The 19,681-nt window shown below is 41.1% G+C and overlaps 1 protein-coding gene across 2 annotated transcripts in view; it reads left to right on the forward strand.

Annotated features, from left to right (window-relative positions):
* ALDH3A2 (aldehyde dehydrogenase 3 family member A2) overlaps nucleotides 1-19,681 on the forward strand; it is a 91,469-nt gene that overhangs the window by 43,967 nt on the left and 27,821 nt on the right. For both annotated transcript variants that reach the window (XM_063456601.1, XM_063456600.1), the window contains exons 2-3: nucleotides 6,882-7,045; nucleotides 14,988-15,219. In XM_063456601.1, the coding sequence (XP_063312671.1) occupies nucleotides 6,893-7,045; nucleotides 14,988-15,219 (385 nt within the window). In that variant the 5' untranslated portion in view covers nucleotides 6,882-6,892. The remainder of the gene's footprint in view (nucleotides 1-6,881; nucleotides 7,046-14,987; nucleotides 15,220-19,681) is intronic.

Below are 19,681 nucleotides of genomic sequence, written 5' to 3' on the forward strand. Positions count from 1 at the left end.
ACCTATTGTCCCTGAAATTCCTGTACAGTCCAAACCCGAACCCATGCAGTTGGGGTTCACTACACTGTCGGAAGCAGAAAGACAATATAGGAGAAAAGAATGTCCATATTGCAGTAGGAAGGGACATATGAGAAACAATTGTCCCATATGTCCGGAAAACTACCGCACCTAAGCACCTTAAGGGGACAGGTCTTAGGTGTAATGGAAAAGTCCTCTGGAAAGAATAAAAATAGGTTTCTCCTTGATATTTCTATTGCCTTTGACAAAAATAACTTTTCATACAAAGCCCTGATGGATTCAGGTGCTGCTGGAAACTTCATTGACGTTCAATTTGTCAAAGGTAATACTATACCAATCAAGGAGAGCCTATCACCCCTAGCCGTTGAAGCTATTGATGGGAGACCACTCTCACAACCATTGATAACACATGAAACCTTACCCATTAATATTTCCATTGGTGCCTAACATAAGGAAGAGATTACATTTCAGGTGATTGCATCTCCTTCTTGTCCAATCATATTAGGATTCCAATGGCTTAGCAAGCATAACCCTCATATTGACTGGGCTAATGGGGAAATATTAGAATGGGGGTAAGGATTGTAATGAAAGGTGCATATTGCATGTCACCCAAAAAGTGGGCACTATTGAATTACCTACTAGTACACCTCAAAATCCCGAGATCCCTATACAATACCAAGACATTAAAGAAGTATTCAGCAAGACTCAGTCTAATACTCTACCTCCTCACAGACCATATGACTGTTCCATTAACTTACTATCAGGCACTATGCCACCTATGCTTTATCTCCTCAGGAGAGTAGTGTAATGGAGGAATATATTAAAGATTCATCGAATAAAGGCCATATATGAAAAATCATCCTCACCTGCTGGTGCAGGATTCTTTTTTGTATCTAAAAAGGATGGTGAGTTGCGCCCATGTTTCGATAACAGGGCATTGAACAAATTCACCATTAAGAACACCTACCCCATTCCTCTTATTGCTGAATTGTTTGACAGACTCCAGGGCGCTAAAGTGTTTAATAAGCTTGACCTTAGAAGCGCTTACAATTTACACCCTGTTCCAAATGATTATGCAAATGATATTTCTCTCATTTACCTAAATAATTGATGTAAATAACAGTCAGCATAATTCTCATGTTATCAACTATTAAGAGTACAATTCAAATTTTATTGAACAAACCTCCTAATGATAACAGTATTTTTTTTAAACATAAACTTACAATGCACTGTTCCAAATTATTATGCACAGTAAGTTTCAAAACACTTTATAGGTTGTAAAGAACTGAAAATTGTCATTTGTTGTGTTTGCAGCATATTTACTGAAATCCAAAGCTATTTCAATCAAACTTATAACAACATTTTAACTTTTTAAACATTTTAACAGGTCACGTTACATTTTAACATAGGACCCCTTATTTGATAGCAGCTTCACAAGTCTTGCATTCAATGAACTTGCATTCAGTGAGTTTTTGGACAGTTTCTGATTGAATTTGTTTGCAAGATGTCAGCATAGCCTCCCAGAGCTTCTGTTTGGATGTAAACTGCTTCCCACCCTCATAGATCTTTTGCTTGAGGATGCTCCAAAGGTTCTCAATAGGATTGAGGTCAGAGGAGGATGGAGGCAACACCATGACTTTCTCTTCTTTTATCCCCATAGCAGCCATTGATGCAGAGGTATTCTTTGCAGCATGAGGGTGGCCGTCCACCAACCATCCACTACTCCATCCATCTGGACCATCCAAATTAAATAAATAGAGTCTCAAAGAAACATGAGGCTCTAAACTGGTTTTTAGAAAACAAAGTGCGAGAAAATTGCTTGATACAACTTTTTGACTCTGAAAATCAGCGTTGAGTACTAATTCGATAAATTGAAAAATGATAAGTCATATGGAGGTACCAGACTAGTGCCTACACCATATGGTAATACTAATTAAACAATCCTTTAGTATAATGAATAGAGAGGCACACTAAGTGGAACCATCCAAAATAATGACTTAAAAGGAGATATAGATAGAGTATAAATGTCTAGAGGATAATAATCAAGTAGATGGAGGAAAAATGTAGACAAGGAAATCAATCTGCCCTATTGCTCCTGAGAAAAGACACCTTCAAGGGTGTTCTATGCTGTCCCAAGGCAGAGTATAATGATGTATCAACGAAAATTCGATAGTTAAAAAACAAACCTGGTAGGCAGCAAAGAAACAGGAACAGGCAGATACAAAATATACTCCCTAATACTCCTACTTGAAACACCCTAGGCAGAGTATAACAATATATGGACGAAAATGAAAAATAGAAAAAACAAGCCTGGTAGACAGCAAAAAACAGCAACAGGTAGATACAGAGAGAAATCCCTAGTATTCCTACTTGAAAACACCTTCAAGGGTGTTCTATGCTGTCCCTAGAGAACACACAGAAAAAAGAAAAGAAAAAAAGACTCTCTATCAATTATCTCCTAAATAGAGTAACTCAGTGCTGAATTAATAGATAAAAAACAGTGATCAAACACCTAGTGCCACCATGTGTAACAAAAACAGGAACTAACAAAGGACCCGACGGGGCTGACGAAGGTGCAATTAAATGCACCAAAACGCGCGTCGGGTCCTTTGTTAGTTCCTGCTTGACGTTGGAAGACGGGCATTCCCTCCAATGGCCATTGGAGTAACTAAATGACCTCCATTTGTCTAAATATACATAGGGATTAAGGAGAGAGCGCAGGTAACTTTTTTTTTTGGGTTAATACTCTGGATCTTGCGAGAGGAACCCGGCGGAGCTGCAAGATAGAGCTCTGCCGGGTCCTCCTCTCCCTCCCCTGTCTGTGCAAGTGGGCCAGTGAGGGAGATCTTATATCGTCCCACCGGCTCATCATGGAATCCAGCAGGGGCCGGCGCTCGGATAGAGCCGGCCCTACATGGACCGGCTGGGGAGATCATGTGACCATCCCTGCCGGCCTCGGCCCATGGACATCGCCGCCCACCAGGCATTTGCCTGATGTGCCCGATGGCCAGTCTGGGCCTGCGCACGCACTTACTCACTCACTGACTGACAGACAGACACACATTCTCTCAAAACAAATTATTATATATTTTAATTAAATTTACATCAACCCAGATACATTAGGGAGAGCTTGAGTGGGACTCTTTTCCCTGGGTTCCAGTGTGGATGCTATCATCTTCATGCTTTTCTTGCTCTTCCCCCTTGTGCACCATTTAGTGTTGCTGGGGCTGGAGTGACGTCTTATTTTGACTCCCGGCAAGAAGAGCAGGAAGGTTACAGCTACCTTGCTTCAAATGCATAATTTTAACTTAATGATATTCATAAATGTGTTATATGGGAGCAAATAAAGCAGAATGAGTAGGTGAATTGCTTGATTTTAAAAATAAAACAAAAAAAATATACTTATCTAAAGGACTTTGTAAGATGTAATATAATCTATAGATTACAGGCTCTGCTGCATTATCACCTGATTGTGACTCTGGCTTTGTCATGAGTATCATTACATGTTTGTGGTGACATCCCTTGATTATAAAACGTTACTGTCTCTAATAGAAATATGACTGTTTTGCCATAGATAGGGTAAAGAAATTAGTCAACATTCAGTGTATGAGTACTTATTTTCCTAATGTGCAAACAGGTTGCCAATGGATTGACTTTTTCTTACATAGGGTCCACCTGGTGCCGCTAATTTATATTGAAGGCTTAGCAGAGAGATCTGCTAAAGCTCTAGGCTGTGTGCTAGTATGCCACTGCAAGGCCTAACTAAGGAGAGCTAACGGTAGCTCCTGAACGGGACCTTCCGGCTCTTTATTGTTAGTAATGTAAGTGAGGAACAATGCATGGTGGACCCCAGGTAATAATTCAAACCAAAAAGGGGGGACGATGGGGGAATTGCCACAGCATTTCTGGCATGATAACCACTAGAGAGAGATGTAGTGGCTAAGGTGCTTGAGTGTTCCTTTAAAATTGAATGGCAATATTTAGGGCTGAGAAACTGAAATGGGATTAATCCTCTAACTCTGGAATTGTATTGTTAAGCTTCTCTATTTTTGCCATTCAGATGTCAATTCTCTACAAATTGGACTTTTATAAATAAATAACTAAAAAGAGAATAAAAAAGTAATTACTAAAGAAGATGGTTGCAAAGACCCATGTATTGTGGTGCCACTCACTATAGCTTTTCTATGTAAACTTTTATTTTTATCCATAAATATGGAATGTCTTTACATCTAATACTCCTAAATAAGATAATTTTATGCTGAAATAAGGCCTGGATGGAATAGATAGTTAATGTCAATGATCATTGTTCTTTATGAGGTTAAACATAACATGGCACGCTTCACTAGTGATTTAAGCAGATTTGACACTTTCAAGGGCCTTTGCATATTTTGCAAAGGCCACCGAAGGTGACATTTCCAGTTAGGGTCCTGTGGCCATCAGGAGCAGAGGAAGATAGTTTTACTTACCTGAAGCTGCCCCTTGTGATGGATGCTGGCATTGGAGAAAAATTGACAGCAGACCCCAGCTTTTGTCAACCTCCGGCTTGCCCGTAAGACAAAGTAGCCTCTACTCTCTCTTATGGTATCTTTTGGATTACTTTCAAAGAAAATCCGATGCAGCCAGCATGAGTATTTGGTAAAGATTATGTCTTATGAAATACTTAGAAGTGAAAGAGCTGCTTTAAGAATTTTGATGGATTAAGCTATCTTTGCTTGGAAAGTGAATGCAATCCTATCGCACATTGGATTAATACAATAGGATATGCGGAACAAAAATGTCTTCTTAAAATGTGTGGTGTATAAGAAGTTGTTGAAACTGTAAATAAACCAAATAAACATGCAAAACAAACATAATGTCTTTCATTTAGAACTAAACATACTATTGTCTTAAAATAAAATTATTCAGGGTTAATAAAAAAGAACACATTCCTCCACTATTAGATGGTATTTAACGCTTCTTAAGTAAGGAGGGAATCCTATACCCCCCAACAAAAGCAATGCAAATATAGCAGAACAATCGATAGTGTAGTTTGCTCATGTGTGCAGGATGCCAAGGTCCTACCTGTATGCCAGTAACAGTGGGGTCAGTTTACTACTTGAAGTTGTCCTGATTGCATATAGAAGCCAGATGCTTGGTGTCTTCTCATCACAAGGGGGTTAACCCATTGTAAAGCGCTGCGGAATTTGATGGCGCTATATAAATGGCATAATAATAATAACGTTTGGTTTTCCCTTGTCCTCTTTTACGTTGGAGTAGTGGCGTGTATTTTAATTAGGTCTGAGCAAACCTTGGTATTGGAAAACTGAGAATTCTCTAGCCCAGTGATAATTGGCTTAGAGTGTTTGGGGACTTCCTAACTCACTATTACTACCTTCAACCACACAGGCTAAAGCAGGGCTCGACAAATCCCAGGTGCCAGGTCGCCATGGCGACTAGGATTTTTCTCCTGGTGCCTGGGATTTGCTGGCCCATTCAGCCCCAGAGGTGGTCGGCTTCCTATGAGTGGAGGCGGGTGGCCGGCTGGCTCATAAAGTGCATGGGCGTGCCGGAAAGCGGCCAGCCTTCTGAGTGAGAGCGTAAGTGTGCGCACGGGCGGGAGGCTCCTGGAGGTGTGAGGCAGACGTGAGGGAGCTGCAATCTCCCTGCTCTGCTCCCTCGCCCGCCCTCCAATGATGCCAGGAGCCGAAATATGACATAGTTACGGCCCCAGCATCACTAAACAGCATTCTATGGAGCAGTGTTGGAAGATGACTGAAGCCCCACTGGACCACAGGGAAAGCCGAACCACTCCAGCTCTCCCAAAGGTAGGGAGGCTGGGTGGTCACATTTATGTGTGTGACAAAATGTGTGATTGTTGCAGTGACAGTGAATGTGTGTGTGTGTGTGTCTCAATGAGTGACTGTGTGTGTGTGTGTGTCTGTCAGTGAGTGCGTGTGTGTGTCTGTCAAAGAGTGTGTGTCTGTCTGTCAGTGCGTGTGTGTGTCTGTCAGTGAGTGAGTGTGTGTATGTTTAGTTGCCCGGTCCTCCTCCAATCACATTGGAAAGCTCTGGAAAGGCACGGTTTACATTGAAAAGTGTGCAGGGACAGATTATAGACACAGGAACAACTACATTAAACTGTAGTGGTTCTGGTGACTATAGTGTCCCTTTAAGAACTGTATTTTTGACATTGAAAAGCCTGGCTTCTAATATTTTTTTTTTTTTTTGCTGGCTCCTAGATTCCAAGCAAATTTGTCAAGTCCGAGCTAAAGGGTGTAGCAGTCATTTGCTGGGTCCCTTCTCTGTAATTATTTTCCTACACACAATCAATAAGTGGTGGAAGAAAGAAGTTTGAAATGATGAGGCCCATATCTGTATTGGCTTGCTTATACTCCCCCTTTGTATAAAGTGGACTCAGATGGGCTTATTGCCAACCCCAGGTTATGCAGTCCAGGGGAGCTAATGCTGTTATAATTTTTATCTTTTATTTATTTTTTTTATTTTTTATTCCCTTACCCACCCTGGATTGGCTGGGGTTAGAAAGCCACTGAAATTTTTTAAGGGCGATGCTGGGCTTTCACACATCCCATAATGGTAAAGTTTTGCTTTTTATAGTAGCAGTAAGTTTTGCAGTGTTTTGCTATGATTAACCACATGCACAGTATTTTCTGCTCGGTTGTGACAACGCAGCATTTGACCTGGGAAAAACACTGGAAGTTGTGAATTATCCCCATTAGTGGTTATGGTACCAAGCGTGACCTGGTGCCCCCAGATTGTCAAGCTACTTTTAGTTCAGTATCCTGAAAGACTGTCTTGTTGCTGGGATTGCTTCTTTTAAATATCTAAACACTTCAAAAAGAACATTTTGCTTTTTGTCTTTGTAGCATCTGAAATCATGGAGCATATTGTGGAAAGGGCAAGAAAGGCATTTGCCACTGGAAAGACGCGTTCCTTAGATTTCAGGGTCCAACAACTACAAGCCTTGAAGAGAATGTTCACTGAGAAAGAAGAAGATATTAAGAAAGCATTAAAAGCAGACTTAAATAAGGTACTCAATTTCTTACATTTATATTTATATTAATCGACCCTGTTATGTGTAAGTTTTTTTTTTTTTTTTTAAATGCGATAAACTGAGTGCCACAGAGTGACTTGAAATGATTATTCAGTTTTTCTAAAAACAGAGGCCTTTTTGGTATTTTTGCTAGTTGTTTATTACACTATAATTCAGCTATTTTCATTTAAGTGTTCCCATACATCATATATACTCCTTTCTAAAAGCACAGTTAGGGCTTTCTTCTGATGCCCTGTATGTATATTTGGCACAATACTAGTTGAAATTTTACTAAGAGTAAATGTTTTTTTCCCCCCTTTGTATTAGCCGCAGTACACCTGGGTATTTGCTCTATACTGGATAGGTAGCAGAGAAACAAATGGTGAAGAAATTAAAATACTTAGTCCTTGCCCATAAAACCTTACCAGGTTATCCAAGAGCCTGTTTTTCCAAAGAATAAATACACCAAATACAATGCCAACAAATAATTAATCTTCTTTTTACACTAGTGAAATACCCTTTTTTGTTTTCATTCTTTTAATTCTAAAGTTTGTATTAGATGTGAATGCTCCTGTTGACTGTTAAAAAAAAAAAAAAAAAGTATCAACTAAATCTGTCTTCAACCAGTCAGATGACAGAATTTAGCCTTGCAGCTTCCAAATTGAACATTTTTCAGGGCTATGGAAGATAGCCTGATATCTATTTCTGAAAATGGAATCCTTCAGAAATGGCCTTGGGATAGAATCAGAACATTTGAATTTGGCGCTGTCTGGCTTTACAGTTCAGCAACCCAGTGTGGGCATTCCACAGGCTGTAGTAGCCCAACACTGGCCTTCAATTTACCTCCCTCCTGGGTCACCACTTATAGTTATTTTAGTAGGTGCACAACTAAGCTCTTGCAATATCGAAATTTTAAACTACACCCATCCATACACATGGTCAGCATACGGGACAGAAAAACTGGCTCATGGATAACATGATGTTATGGGGAAGCTATTCGGGATTAAGAAGTAATTATTTGAAACTCCTGGTGAAAAGCAAATAACTGCTCTTAATCACCTGTGTGGTACCCCTTCAAACAGCACACCTAATATGTATAATCAATAAATGTGAATAGGTAGAGCTCTTATGCCAACGTATATATTTATCTTTCAGGAATAAACAAGAATGCAACTAATTGAGAAAAAAATGAGAACATAATAGTGTAGTTTATATGATACTATTGCTAATAGTTGGCATAGTCAGTGTGAGACTCCCATCAGCCAATATAATCACTTGGCTTGAGTGGAGAGCACGGATGGACTTTTTCTGGTTGTCCTCTCCCTGTCCTTACTCAGATTATCTAGATTCAGTATTTGTCTCTATAATGGAATGGAACCTCATAGCATAAATTCAACAAGCAAATAAGCTAGAAAAAACATATTTGGATAAGCTCACGTGGACAAGAGCCTGATGTAGCTGGCTCTACACTATACATGGTTTTATATAAATGCAGATGCTCAGGATATTATTCAATATGCAAAAAACAACTGAAAAGATAAAATCAATACCAGGTAACAGGGCGCCACAGTCACTTCAGTTGCCAATTCCTATGAGATATTCTCACACAAAGATGGAGAGGAAAGAAACAATCAATAAAAAGATAACATACAATTTATTGATAGTAAAACAGATTAAGCAATAGCACAAAACATGTGCAAATATCGCAATAGATAAGCCAAAATAGGCAACAAGACCCTTAAGGATAGCAGCTTAACATAACATGATAGAATATCTAATAATAAGGTACACGTGCTAAAGAGCAAAGATTCTAAAGTAAAGGAAAGTGCAAGGTGCTCAACAAGCTGCTGTAACTGGCAGCTAACACCCACTACTCCTTCACAGTACACAATCACAAGCACATAATGCAAAAGTACAAAGCACATAATGCAAAAGTACAAAGTGTCTGTACAGACGGCACAGACGCTGATGTGATTTGAGCCTGTCTACCTAGAGGCTCTAACCCATGAGTTTACATCTTATAAGTCTCTTCTCTATTTTCACATATCCATCACGGATTTACGCTTTGTTGTTTTATTTTTTCTCCTTTCTCCCCCATTTATCTTCCATCATTGTCTGAATATTCCATCTGTTTGGAGTAAGTGTAATTACTCCTTCTTTACCTAACTATAGCGCTCCACTCATATATACGACTTGGTCTAATGTATTTCAAAAGTAGCCGAATATTGACTTTATCATTGTGTTCAATTCAATTAGTATGGTGAAAAATACATAACTTTTATATCAGGTGTTCCCTTACTAGAAGTTGATGCAACCTGGTATTTTTTGTGCTTTTAATTGTTAAGCCTTGCTGCATTCTTGTTCTTTGTTTAATTTTAACATTTACCTTGTAAGATGCAGTAGCATTACAATGAGTCAAGTTCCAGTGGTCTTTTTCTCATGATGACATAGCCTGGTGTACAGCATTACTGTTTAACTAAAATCCTCATGTCTAGCTAGCCTTATAAGTTTAGCCTCTGTTTAAAGTTATGACATGTATTGTCTAGCCTGATTTTGCTTGTAATTTTTCTTAAAACAGATGATGTTGTACAGCGTATTACAATTGTTTACATGTGTACACCTTGATTTTGATCTAATGACTTTATCCTTAATAAAAAAACAGATTGCTGTTTATTTTCTATTTGTAATAGTCTTTGCAGTTTATGTAGGACTATATGCACCAAAAATATAAGTAATTACGGCTATCTGTGCTTTTAAGTGCACAAATTGGTCATAAAATGTGATCTGATCATCATCTAAGTCACAACAATACACAATCACAGTCTGCTTAACCCCTTCAGGACGGAGTCAATAGTGCACGTTCTGATCAAAACAAAACGTAAACAAAAACTAGAATTTGCACTAAATGTCTGTTCACCCGTAGTTCCCCTCTTTCATATTATATGCATCCACACTTATTATATATCATTTTGTTCAGGAGAAACATGGCTTTAATTTACCATTAACTATTCAAATATGGCATAATTTATTATGAATAAAATATAAAAAACTGTGAGAATTTTTTTTTTTTTTAAATGTGTAGTTCTGCCTCACATTTTAGCTGTAAATGTCATAATACTGTTTTACTGCAACAAAATGCACATATTTGTAATCAGCGATGTATCACGAGTACAACAGTACCCCCCATTAACAGGTTTTATGGTGTTTTGGAAAGTTACAGGGTCAAATATAGAACATTCCATTTTCAAATTGAAATTTGCCAGATTAGTAATGTTACCTTTGAGACGGTGTGGTAGCCCAGGAATGAGAATTACCCCCATAATGGCATACCATTTGAAAAAGTAGACAAGCCAAGGTATTGAAAGTGGGGTATGTTTAGTCTTTTTTAGTAGCCACTTAGTCACAAACACTGGCCAAAGTTAGCGTTCATATTTGTTTTTGTGTGAAAAAAGCAAAAAAACGAATATTTGGCCAGTGTTTGTGACTAAGTGGCTACTAAGAAAGACTGGACATACCCCACTTGCAATACCTCGGGTTGTCTACTTTTGCAAATGGTATGCCATTATGGGGGTAATTCTCATTCCTGGGCTACCATACGCTCTCAAAGGCAACATAACCAATCTGGCAAATTTCAATGTGAAAAAAATGAAATGCAAGCCTTTTATGTGACTCTCTAACTTTCCAAAACACCATAAAACCTGTACATGGGGGGTACTGTTATTCTCGGGAGACTTCACTAAACACAAATATTAGTGTTTAAAAACAGTAAAACATATTACAACAATAATATAGTCCATAAAAGTGCAGTTCGTTTGTAAAAAATGCAAAAAACGGGGGGGCGGGGCCAGGCCGCTGAGCTGAGCGGCAGCCATCCATGCCAGCTCCGGCTCCGAATCGCTAAAAAACGCTCAAACACACTGAAACACAGCACTAAAAGCACACCTGAAGCCGGGGCAGAAGTAAGCACCAAGCAGGGAGAGGCACAGGAGCACAACCTGCCAAACCGACACCGAACTGCCTGCCCTACCGGAGCACGATGAACCCATGCGGCCTACACGCAGAAACTGCGAGCCCAGACAAGAGAGAGAGAGGGGGGACCGGATCCGGCCCCGCTCCCCCCCCTCAGGCCGACGGGGGTGATCTCGGCCCGTGAGTTAGTTAGTTCTCCGGAGACTGGAGGCAGAAAGCCCACAAATGGCGGAGCCCTTTCCCACGTGGAGTCAAGATGGCCGCGGAACATGCTCGCTACTGGGAACCACGCGGGGACGCCTGGACCCCTGGGGATGGCGGATCCCACAGACGGACCCCACCGGGCGGCAGAACGGTCAGTGCAGAGCCAGCCCTAACCCCTGGATTTGGTGGTGATCCGGGGAGGCCCGGCCCCGACTCTGTGAGCCCTATGGTGACTGGGTAAGCTGGACCCCCCCGGCGGACCGGTGGCCGGGGGGACAAGCGCCGGCGACATGCAAGAGGCCGTAGAGGGGTGAGGCCTAACGGGCCTGGAGCTCAAATGGGTAACTGCAGCTGGGGAGGTGCAGGGGACCGGGGGCCCGAGGACTTTTCAGTGGGGGGGGAGTCTGCCGGGCTGCTGACGTCCCTGAGTGCCCACAGCATTGTGGAATCCTCAAATGACCGTCCGGAGCAGGCCTGGAGGGGAACAGAGGGGACTAGTCACGCCAGGGGAGCTGGGGGACCCTGCAATGAGTGACCAGCTTAGCAATCATATGCACCCCAGGCATAAGCCTGCAAGAGGACACGGCGGAGGAAAGCCCGCACAGATACCTCACAGGAGGCCACTGACCTCACGCTGGACTCCCCTATTATGGTTTTACAGACCCAGATTAGGAAACGCCTTCTTACTCTTAACCTATTGAGGTATAATCCGGCACCATATATGCATAATTATACTGTATTGTTGGGCACTCACTGTTTTATAAGCCTCTGCGTAGGCGACCACATGCTATTACCCTGCACCGCACTCATTAATCAGCCTCTGCGCAGGCACATATGCAACTATGGTTTTATACAGCACTGAGCCTCTGCGCAGGCAACGTTATATTGATTTTCGCTTCTCGCAACATGCATGCAATTCTACTACAAAATAAGCATTCTTCCTGACATACGCGCACGCTCCTACACTTGTTTAATGTTTTACTCTTTATATGACATGCTTCTGGACTGATCTATAAAAAAATAAAAAATAAAAGTGCAAGCCTCTTCACATGACCCATTATGTACACGCAACTTACCTTGTCATATTAACTACCTATGTCATGCTGTACAATTCTATGCACTACTAAAATAAAGAATTAAAATAAAAATGCAAAAAACTTCACTTTTACTTAAAATATCATCGTTGTAATACAATTTACCAGTTTGAAACACTAATATTTGAGTTAAGCGAAGTCTCCCGAGTAAAACAGTACCCCCTATGTACAGGTTTTATGGTGTCGTGGAGAGTTACAGGGTCAAATATAGTGCTTGCGAATTAAATTCTCTGCACTTTTTCCCTGTGTTGTCAGGCATGTCAATCAAATTTTAATTAATCAAATCACATAATTATGTTAAAAGATTACTTAAATATACATGTAGAATTTTAATATATATATACATATATATGTATTTAAATTCTACGTGTATACTAATGTAATCTTTTATGTAATTATATGTATTTATCTATATATATATATTTGCGGTTATTTGTATTTTATATATACGTAGATAGATATATATAGAATGTCATTCTAAGTGTATTTTGTTACCAATATATATATATTAATAACAAAATACAGTTAGAATGAAATTACATATGAATATATAATTTATATTAAATTTTGTTTCAATATTTTATTTATTTTATTATTTTATTTATTTATTATTTTAATTATACGTATATATAATATATATGTAGATCTATTATATATATAATATATATACATATTATATATATGTAACGTCATTCTAAGTGTATTTTAATGCTAATATATATACTAATATTAATATTAAAATACATTACGTATGAAGTTACATATATATAATATGTATATATATTATATATATAATATATATACATATTATATATATATAAAAATATTTTAAATTTATTTTTAAACATGTTTAATTTATTTTTTTATACTTTCCTACCAGCAGGGGGACTGTCTGATATTTTAGACAGTCCCCCTGCTGGCAGATCCATAGCCAGCTATAGAGGGCCATGTGATCGCTCTTTGAGAGCGATCACATGGCCCCCGGGGGCCTCATTTGCCGTGGGAGGGCTGCCTGGGCTGTCAGGCAGCCCCCCAGAAGAGGATCGCGGCGGAGGTAAGTATAACTTACCTCCTGGGGCTCAAAGCCGTTACGGCATTAACGGGTTAAACTAATAACACACAAAGAATAAAATGTTGCCATGTTTTTATTGAACACACCATGTAAACATTCACAGTGCAGGTGGAAAAAGTATGTAAACCCTTGGATTTAATAACTGGTTGAACCTCCTTTTTTAGCAATAACTTCAACCAAACGTTTCCTGTAGTTGCAGATCAGACGTGCACAACGGTCAGGAGTAATTCTTGACCATTCCTCTTTACAGAACTGTTTCAGTTCAGCAATATTCTTGGGATGTCTGGTGTGAATCGCTTTCTTGAGGTCATGCCACAGCATCTCAATCGGATTGAGGTCAGGACTCTGACTGGGGCACTTCAGAAGGCGTATTTTCTTCTGTTTAAGCCATTCTGTTGTTGATTTACTTATATGCTTTGGGTCATTGTCCTGTTGCAACACCCATCTTCTGTTGAGCTTCAGCTGGTTGACAGATGGCCTTAAGTTCTCCTGCAAAATGTCTTGATAAACTTGGGAATTAATTTTTCCTTCGATGATAGCCATCCGTCCAGGCCCTGACGCAGCAAAGCAGCCCCAAACCATGATGCCCCCACCACCATACTTCACAGTTGGGATGAGGTTTTGATGTTGGTGTGCTGTGCCTCTTTTTCGCCACACATAGTGTTGTGTGTTTCTTCCAAACAACTCAACTTTGGTTTCATCTGTCCACAGAATATTTTGCCAGTACTGCTATGGAACATCCAGGTGCTCTTGTGCAAACTGTAAACGTTTCCACAATGTTTGGACAGCATTGGCTTCCTCTGTGGTATCCTCCCATGAAATCCATTCTTGTTTAGTGTTTTACGTATTGTAGATTCGCTAACAGGGATGTTAGCATTTGCCAGTGACTTTTGTAAGCTGACACTCTAGGATTCTTCTTCACCTCATTGAGCAGTCTGCGCTGTGCTCTTGCAGTCATCTTTACAGGACGGCCACTCCTAGGGAGAGTAGCAGCAGTGCTGAACTTTCTCCATTTATAGACAATTTGTCTTACCGTGGACTGATGAACAGCAAGGCTTTTGGAGATACTTTTATAACCCTTTCCAGCTTTATACAAGTCAACAATTCTTAATCGTAGGTCTTCTGAGAGCTCTTTTGTGCAAGGCATCATTCACATCAGGCAATGCTTCTTGTGAAAAGCAAACCCGGAACTGGTGTGTGTTTTTTATAGGGCAGGGCAGCTGTAACCAACACCTCCAATCTCATCTCATTGATTGGACTCCAGCTGGCTGACATCTCACTCCAATTAGCTCTTGGAGATGTCATTAGTCTAGGGGTTCACATACTTTTTCCACCTGCACTGTGAATGTTTACATGGTGTGTTCAATAAAAACATGGCGACATTTCATTTAGTTTAAGCAGACTGTGATTGTCTATTGTTGTGACTTAGATGATGATCGGATCACATTTTATGACCAATTTGTGCAGAAATCCATATCATTCCAAAGGGTTCACATACTTTTTCTTGCAACTGTAAGTACATGCATCAATACGTACCCAATTTTTGTAATGGTAAGTGCACAGGATTCTTACATTTTTTTTTTTTTATTTCTTCATATAGAATGCCATTTCATCATATACCTATGAAATCATGGGAATGTTTGGGGAAATTAACTTGGCATTGGAGAAACTTTCCGAATGGGCAGCACCTCGTCATGTTGAAAAGAACTTAATAACCATGAGAGATGAAGTGTATATTCAGTATGAGCCTCTTGGAGTTGTCCTTATAATCGGTGCTTGGAATTATCCTGTAGTAGTCCTTCTCCAGCCTCTGGTGGGAGCCATAGCAGCAGGTAAAGCACTATATGGCTAATGCAAGTTACAATAATGACATGCTGTGTACCTGTATGTAATTTTTTATTTATCTTTATTTTTGTAGTGCATGAGAGGTCAGACATTCACATATGAACAGTTTATCATATACACAAGTATTGTAATATAGCATCAATGTGTGCCCAGAGTTATTGCACTATTTTTTCTTATTTTTTCTGAATTAACATCATCAGAGACACATCTGAAATATAAACAATGATGTAGGCACATTTGTGGTGGATAGTGCTGTGAGTGGCTTATTGCCACTGGGTCCCTGAGGACCCATGTCCATCTGTGAAGCTAAGATGAGTTTTAAAGCCTAGAGAAAGGATACGTTTATGCAAAAGAAAATCAAACTGTGAACATAAACATTAACATCATACAACATTTCTGGAGTAAAGCTTTGCCCTAAGGTATGGCATGCTCAAGTTTCTGGATCAAAGGCACAGTTCCTTCCCTGGATGAAAGGGACAATATTGGAGGTGTCCCAGTTCGGTGTGTTGTTGTGACCTGGGGGCCCCTGAGGCATCGTAGTGAGTCCCAGTGTGTCACGATTCGGGAACCAAACACGCTAACAGGTCACAGAAGGAAAGGGTGCAATACCGGTCCTTAGAGTGGCCGGGTTAAGCACACTAAGAATAGTCAGGAGACAAGCCAAGTAAAGGGAGCCAGAAAACAGGAGAACGATAAACAAGCCGAGGCCAAAGGTATGGAGAAAACAGGAAAAATCGGAATAACAAGCCAAAGAATCGGTAACCAGAGAGAAATACGAGCAAACAGCAATACAGGTAACACAAGACCACAACATGGCACTGAGAGACAGGAAAGGTGAGTATATAACTCTAGTGCTTAATTCTGATTGGACAATTTCCAATCAGAATTAACAATCACACGTGGGAGGTATTTACACCTCCCACTGTGATTATTGTGCTGTTGCTTTAACGCCGGGTCACGTGAGTGACCCCGGCGTTCAGATAAATGTGCCGGCTCCCAGCATGCAGCGTTATACATGCGAGCGGCGTGTCAAGCAGAGAGGACACCGCTCGCCGACAGGTAGGGGAAGAGGGGACCGAGGGTGAGTGCTGCAAGAGGATTGCAGCCTCCCCTCACAGCCGCCCGCGGAGCCCTGACCTAGTGTCCCTAAAAGAGATGGAGTCTCGTGAGAAGAGGATATTTTTAGGGCAGTTCCGTTATGTGTGACAGATAAGAATCTCGGCACTATCCAGTGGTAAGGTATACCAGCCTCCTGGAGTTGGCTTGTAATCGTGCGCATGGATCTCACCCATTGTAGGGTAGCTCTGGTGAGGTCTTGATAGATGGTGATTTGTGCACATTCGAATGTGTATTGCGTCTTGCCATTTAAGACTGTCCTAATGTGCCTCTTGTCTTGAGCGGAGGAGCATCTTGCTAGACATCTCTAGAAGCCGATGCCGGTGCCTATGGTGATTTGTTTATGTAGTATACGCCATCAAAGATAGTCTTCTTGGCTTCAGTTGGTGGTAGGATGGAGGAAACAAGACGATGAAGGTTGTGCGGCAGTTCTTCAGCTTGAACAGCGTCAGGGATACCCCTTTTTTTATATTGCAGCTTCTGCTTTTGTCTTCCAACATAGCCATCTGTACGGTTAGAGTATTGTGTGAGGTGCACAGGTCTTGAAGTGAGTCCTTCAGGGAAGTAATGCCTGCTCTTATATCCTAAATGTCTTCTTCTGAGACTCTGACACTGTCTATAACTGCCTGGATCTAGGTTTTAACATCTGCAATGTTTGCAGCAAATAGCTTTTGTATTTTTTTTAAATAGGTTCACAATGTCCTGTTTAGTAGATGGACAGTGTCTTTAGTTGGGTTAGTCCCTGTTAGTAAAGGTGCTGAGAATGGGTCCGGCCTACAGGCCTCATGGGACACGTGGCTGGCCTCCTGGCTATTGCTGGCGGCCATCTTAGCGGGTACCTACCTTTGCAGCATGGTGCTTATATTCCTGGCTTCAGCTGGGGCTCCCACAGCAGGTCTCTGGGATCTGCGTCCCATTTGTGTTGGATTGAGGCGGGGGCTTAAACGTTTCTGCCTAGGTGAGTATTCCGCTGTGTGTGGGGTTTTCCAGAGGGCTCCCGTTATTAATGCGATATTGGGGACAGGCAGGCCCCTACCTTGAGGTGCAGCTGTTTTGAACTGGAGCCGTGCAAAAGGGGCATCGATCTGTAGAGGTTGATGTCCTGCAGCAGTTGGTTTCAATAGTGCAGGGTAATGTTTTGTGATGGGCTTGATGTTCGTCCGATTTGGCATCTTTTGGTAAAAATAAATGAATGCAAGAAATGTTGCTTTCTCACCTTGAACATAAGAAAAATCTTATACACACTCGCACCTTCTTCATCAAATCAGTTCAACTTTATTAGCATCACAAAGTATATTCCTTACAAAAGCACATTGTTTTGTTTCTGTTAAATCATTATTATTTGTAATGTATAAAGAAAGATTTCAGTTGGAGTTTTCCACTAAACTATTAAAGGAGCACTATAAGTTCAGAAACACAAACATGTATTCCTGACCCTATAGTGTTAACACCACCATCCTGTCCCCCTATCCCCTCTTGCCTCCCTAAATATAGTAAAATCTTACTTGTAATCAGCGCCTGGCTCTGCTCCTGTTTGCCCGCGAACCGCCTCTGTCTGCTGACCTCATCAGAAGTGGTGGTCTGAGCCAATCACGATGGTTCCCCATAGGATGGGATGAGACTGTCAAGGAGGCAGAGCCAGAATGATTCAAACACAGCCCTGGCCAATCAGCATCTCCTCATAGAGATGAATTGAATCAATGAATCTCTATGAGGAAAGTTCAGTGTCTGTAGGCAGAGGGTGGAGACACTAAATGGCAGTGCTGCTTACTCTGCAGCACTGCCCAAGGAAGCACCTCAAGCAGCCATCTGAAGAGTGGCCAGTGGAGTTATCCCTAGGCTGTAATGTAAACACTGCATTTTCTCTGAAAAGGCAGTGTTTCCTGCAAAAAGCCTGAAGGGAATGATTCTACTCACCAGAACAAATTCAATAAGCTGTAGTTGTTCTGGTGACTATAGTGTCCCTTTAATTATAGTGAATGAAACCATGAAAATTTACCATATCAACTACAATACAATGGTAGTTATGGCACTTGGAGTAGCTCTTTTAAAAAAATATACTATTCAAAATTAATTTAAGTAGGCTGAAGCTTCTTTAAAGGTTTCAGCTACTTATTCTTCTGTAATAAATGCAAAAAAAATGTTCAATTGGATGAGGGGAAAATGCCTGCCAACACTAGCTATGCAACTAATCTCAGCTTTTCATGTTCTGTGTTGTGAAAGGAAGAATTTTTTATTTATTTTTTTAATTCTTTATTTTTGAGTGCAGAGGTAAATATACGTTTCAGCAATATTACATGGCTTTAGAAAGAGATTGACAGTGTTCTGCATAGCATAGTCATGGTGTGCTGCACTTTTTTTCTTTTTTAACAGGATTGATAACAAGATATAAAACATGCTTGTCACCATTTTCTTTTGTGTGGGTTATAACAGGAGATGGCTTTCTTGTGAGCGCATCTGAGAGGAGTGATGGGTGTTCGGTATCTCGAGAAAAAAGGGCTCTTAGGTGTGCCCTTGTGATGTGTGAGAGAGTCGAATGGGATTCTATGTGCAGGCTTGCAGTGGCCTCCCATGCGTATGTCCGTGGTATTCTGCGGGAGGTCCCCGGTGTGTGGGGTGTCTTTTTGCCTAGTGGCTGTCATATTAGGGTATGTGGCTGGGTGTCGCTAGGTGCACTGCCAAGGCGCCTGAGGGGAGATGTGGGACCTCCTCTTTATGTGTTACCCCTAACCAAGGGGGGGGGGGGGTTGTAGCATCAGTGTGCCTCAAGGTGCTTGTCTCTGCGGGTTCTAGAGCTCTGGAAGAGCAGTGGTCTGGAATGTGTGTATGAGAGAGAAACAGAAATAAAAAAAATATATATACAAATGCAACTGAAATCAAAACAGGTATAACGTCTTGTGTCGATTTTGCCCCAGATGTTTTTGTGCAGGTGCCATAGCCATAAGCATTGGCCCAGTCCCCATCAGCTGTCAACCGTCGGTTTCCTGTGAGCCTCCGGCTCTTGGGACGAAGGGGGTGATGTGGGCAGGGTCCCATGTGCCCCTAGGGGTGGTCGCCAGTGGGTCCTAATGGCTGTCCGTTAGTCCCAGTGCTTGGATGAAGGCCGGTGCCCCTTCTATTGACGTGAGTGTGTGATTATTTCCATTGTGGGTTACCACAAGCGTTCCTGGGGCTCCCCAGCGGTAGGGTATGGCTGCAGATCGTAGTTGAGAGGTAACTGTACCCAATGACTTCCTCCAGACTAGGGTATTTTTGGTGAGGTCTTGATAAAATGTTAACGAGGAGCCTTCAAAGGGCAGAGGTGCTTTATTCTTCAGTGCCATCATGATCGGT

This window comes from Pelobates fuscus, chromosome 1 (assembly GCF_036172605.1).
Source record: "Pelobates fuscus isolate aPelFus1 chromosome 1, aPelFus1.pri, whole genome shotgun sequence".
Taxonomy (NCBI): Eukaryota; Metazoa; Chordata; class Amphibia; order Anura; family Pelobatidae; genus Pelobates; species Pelobates fuscus.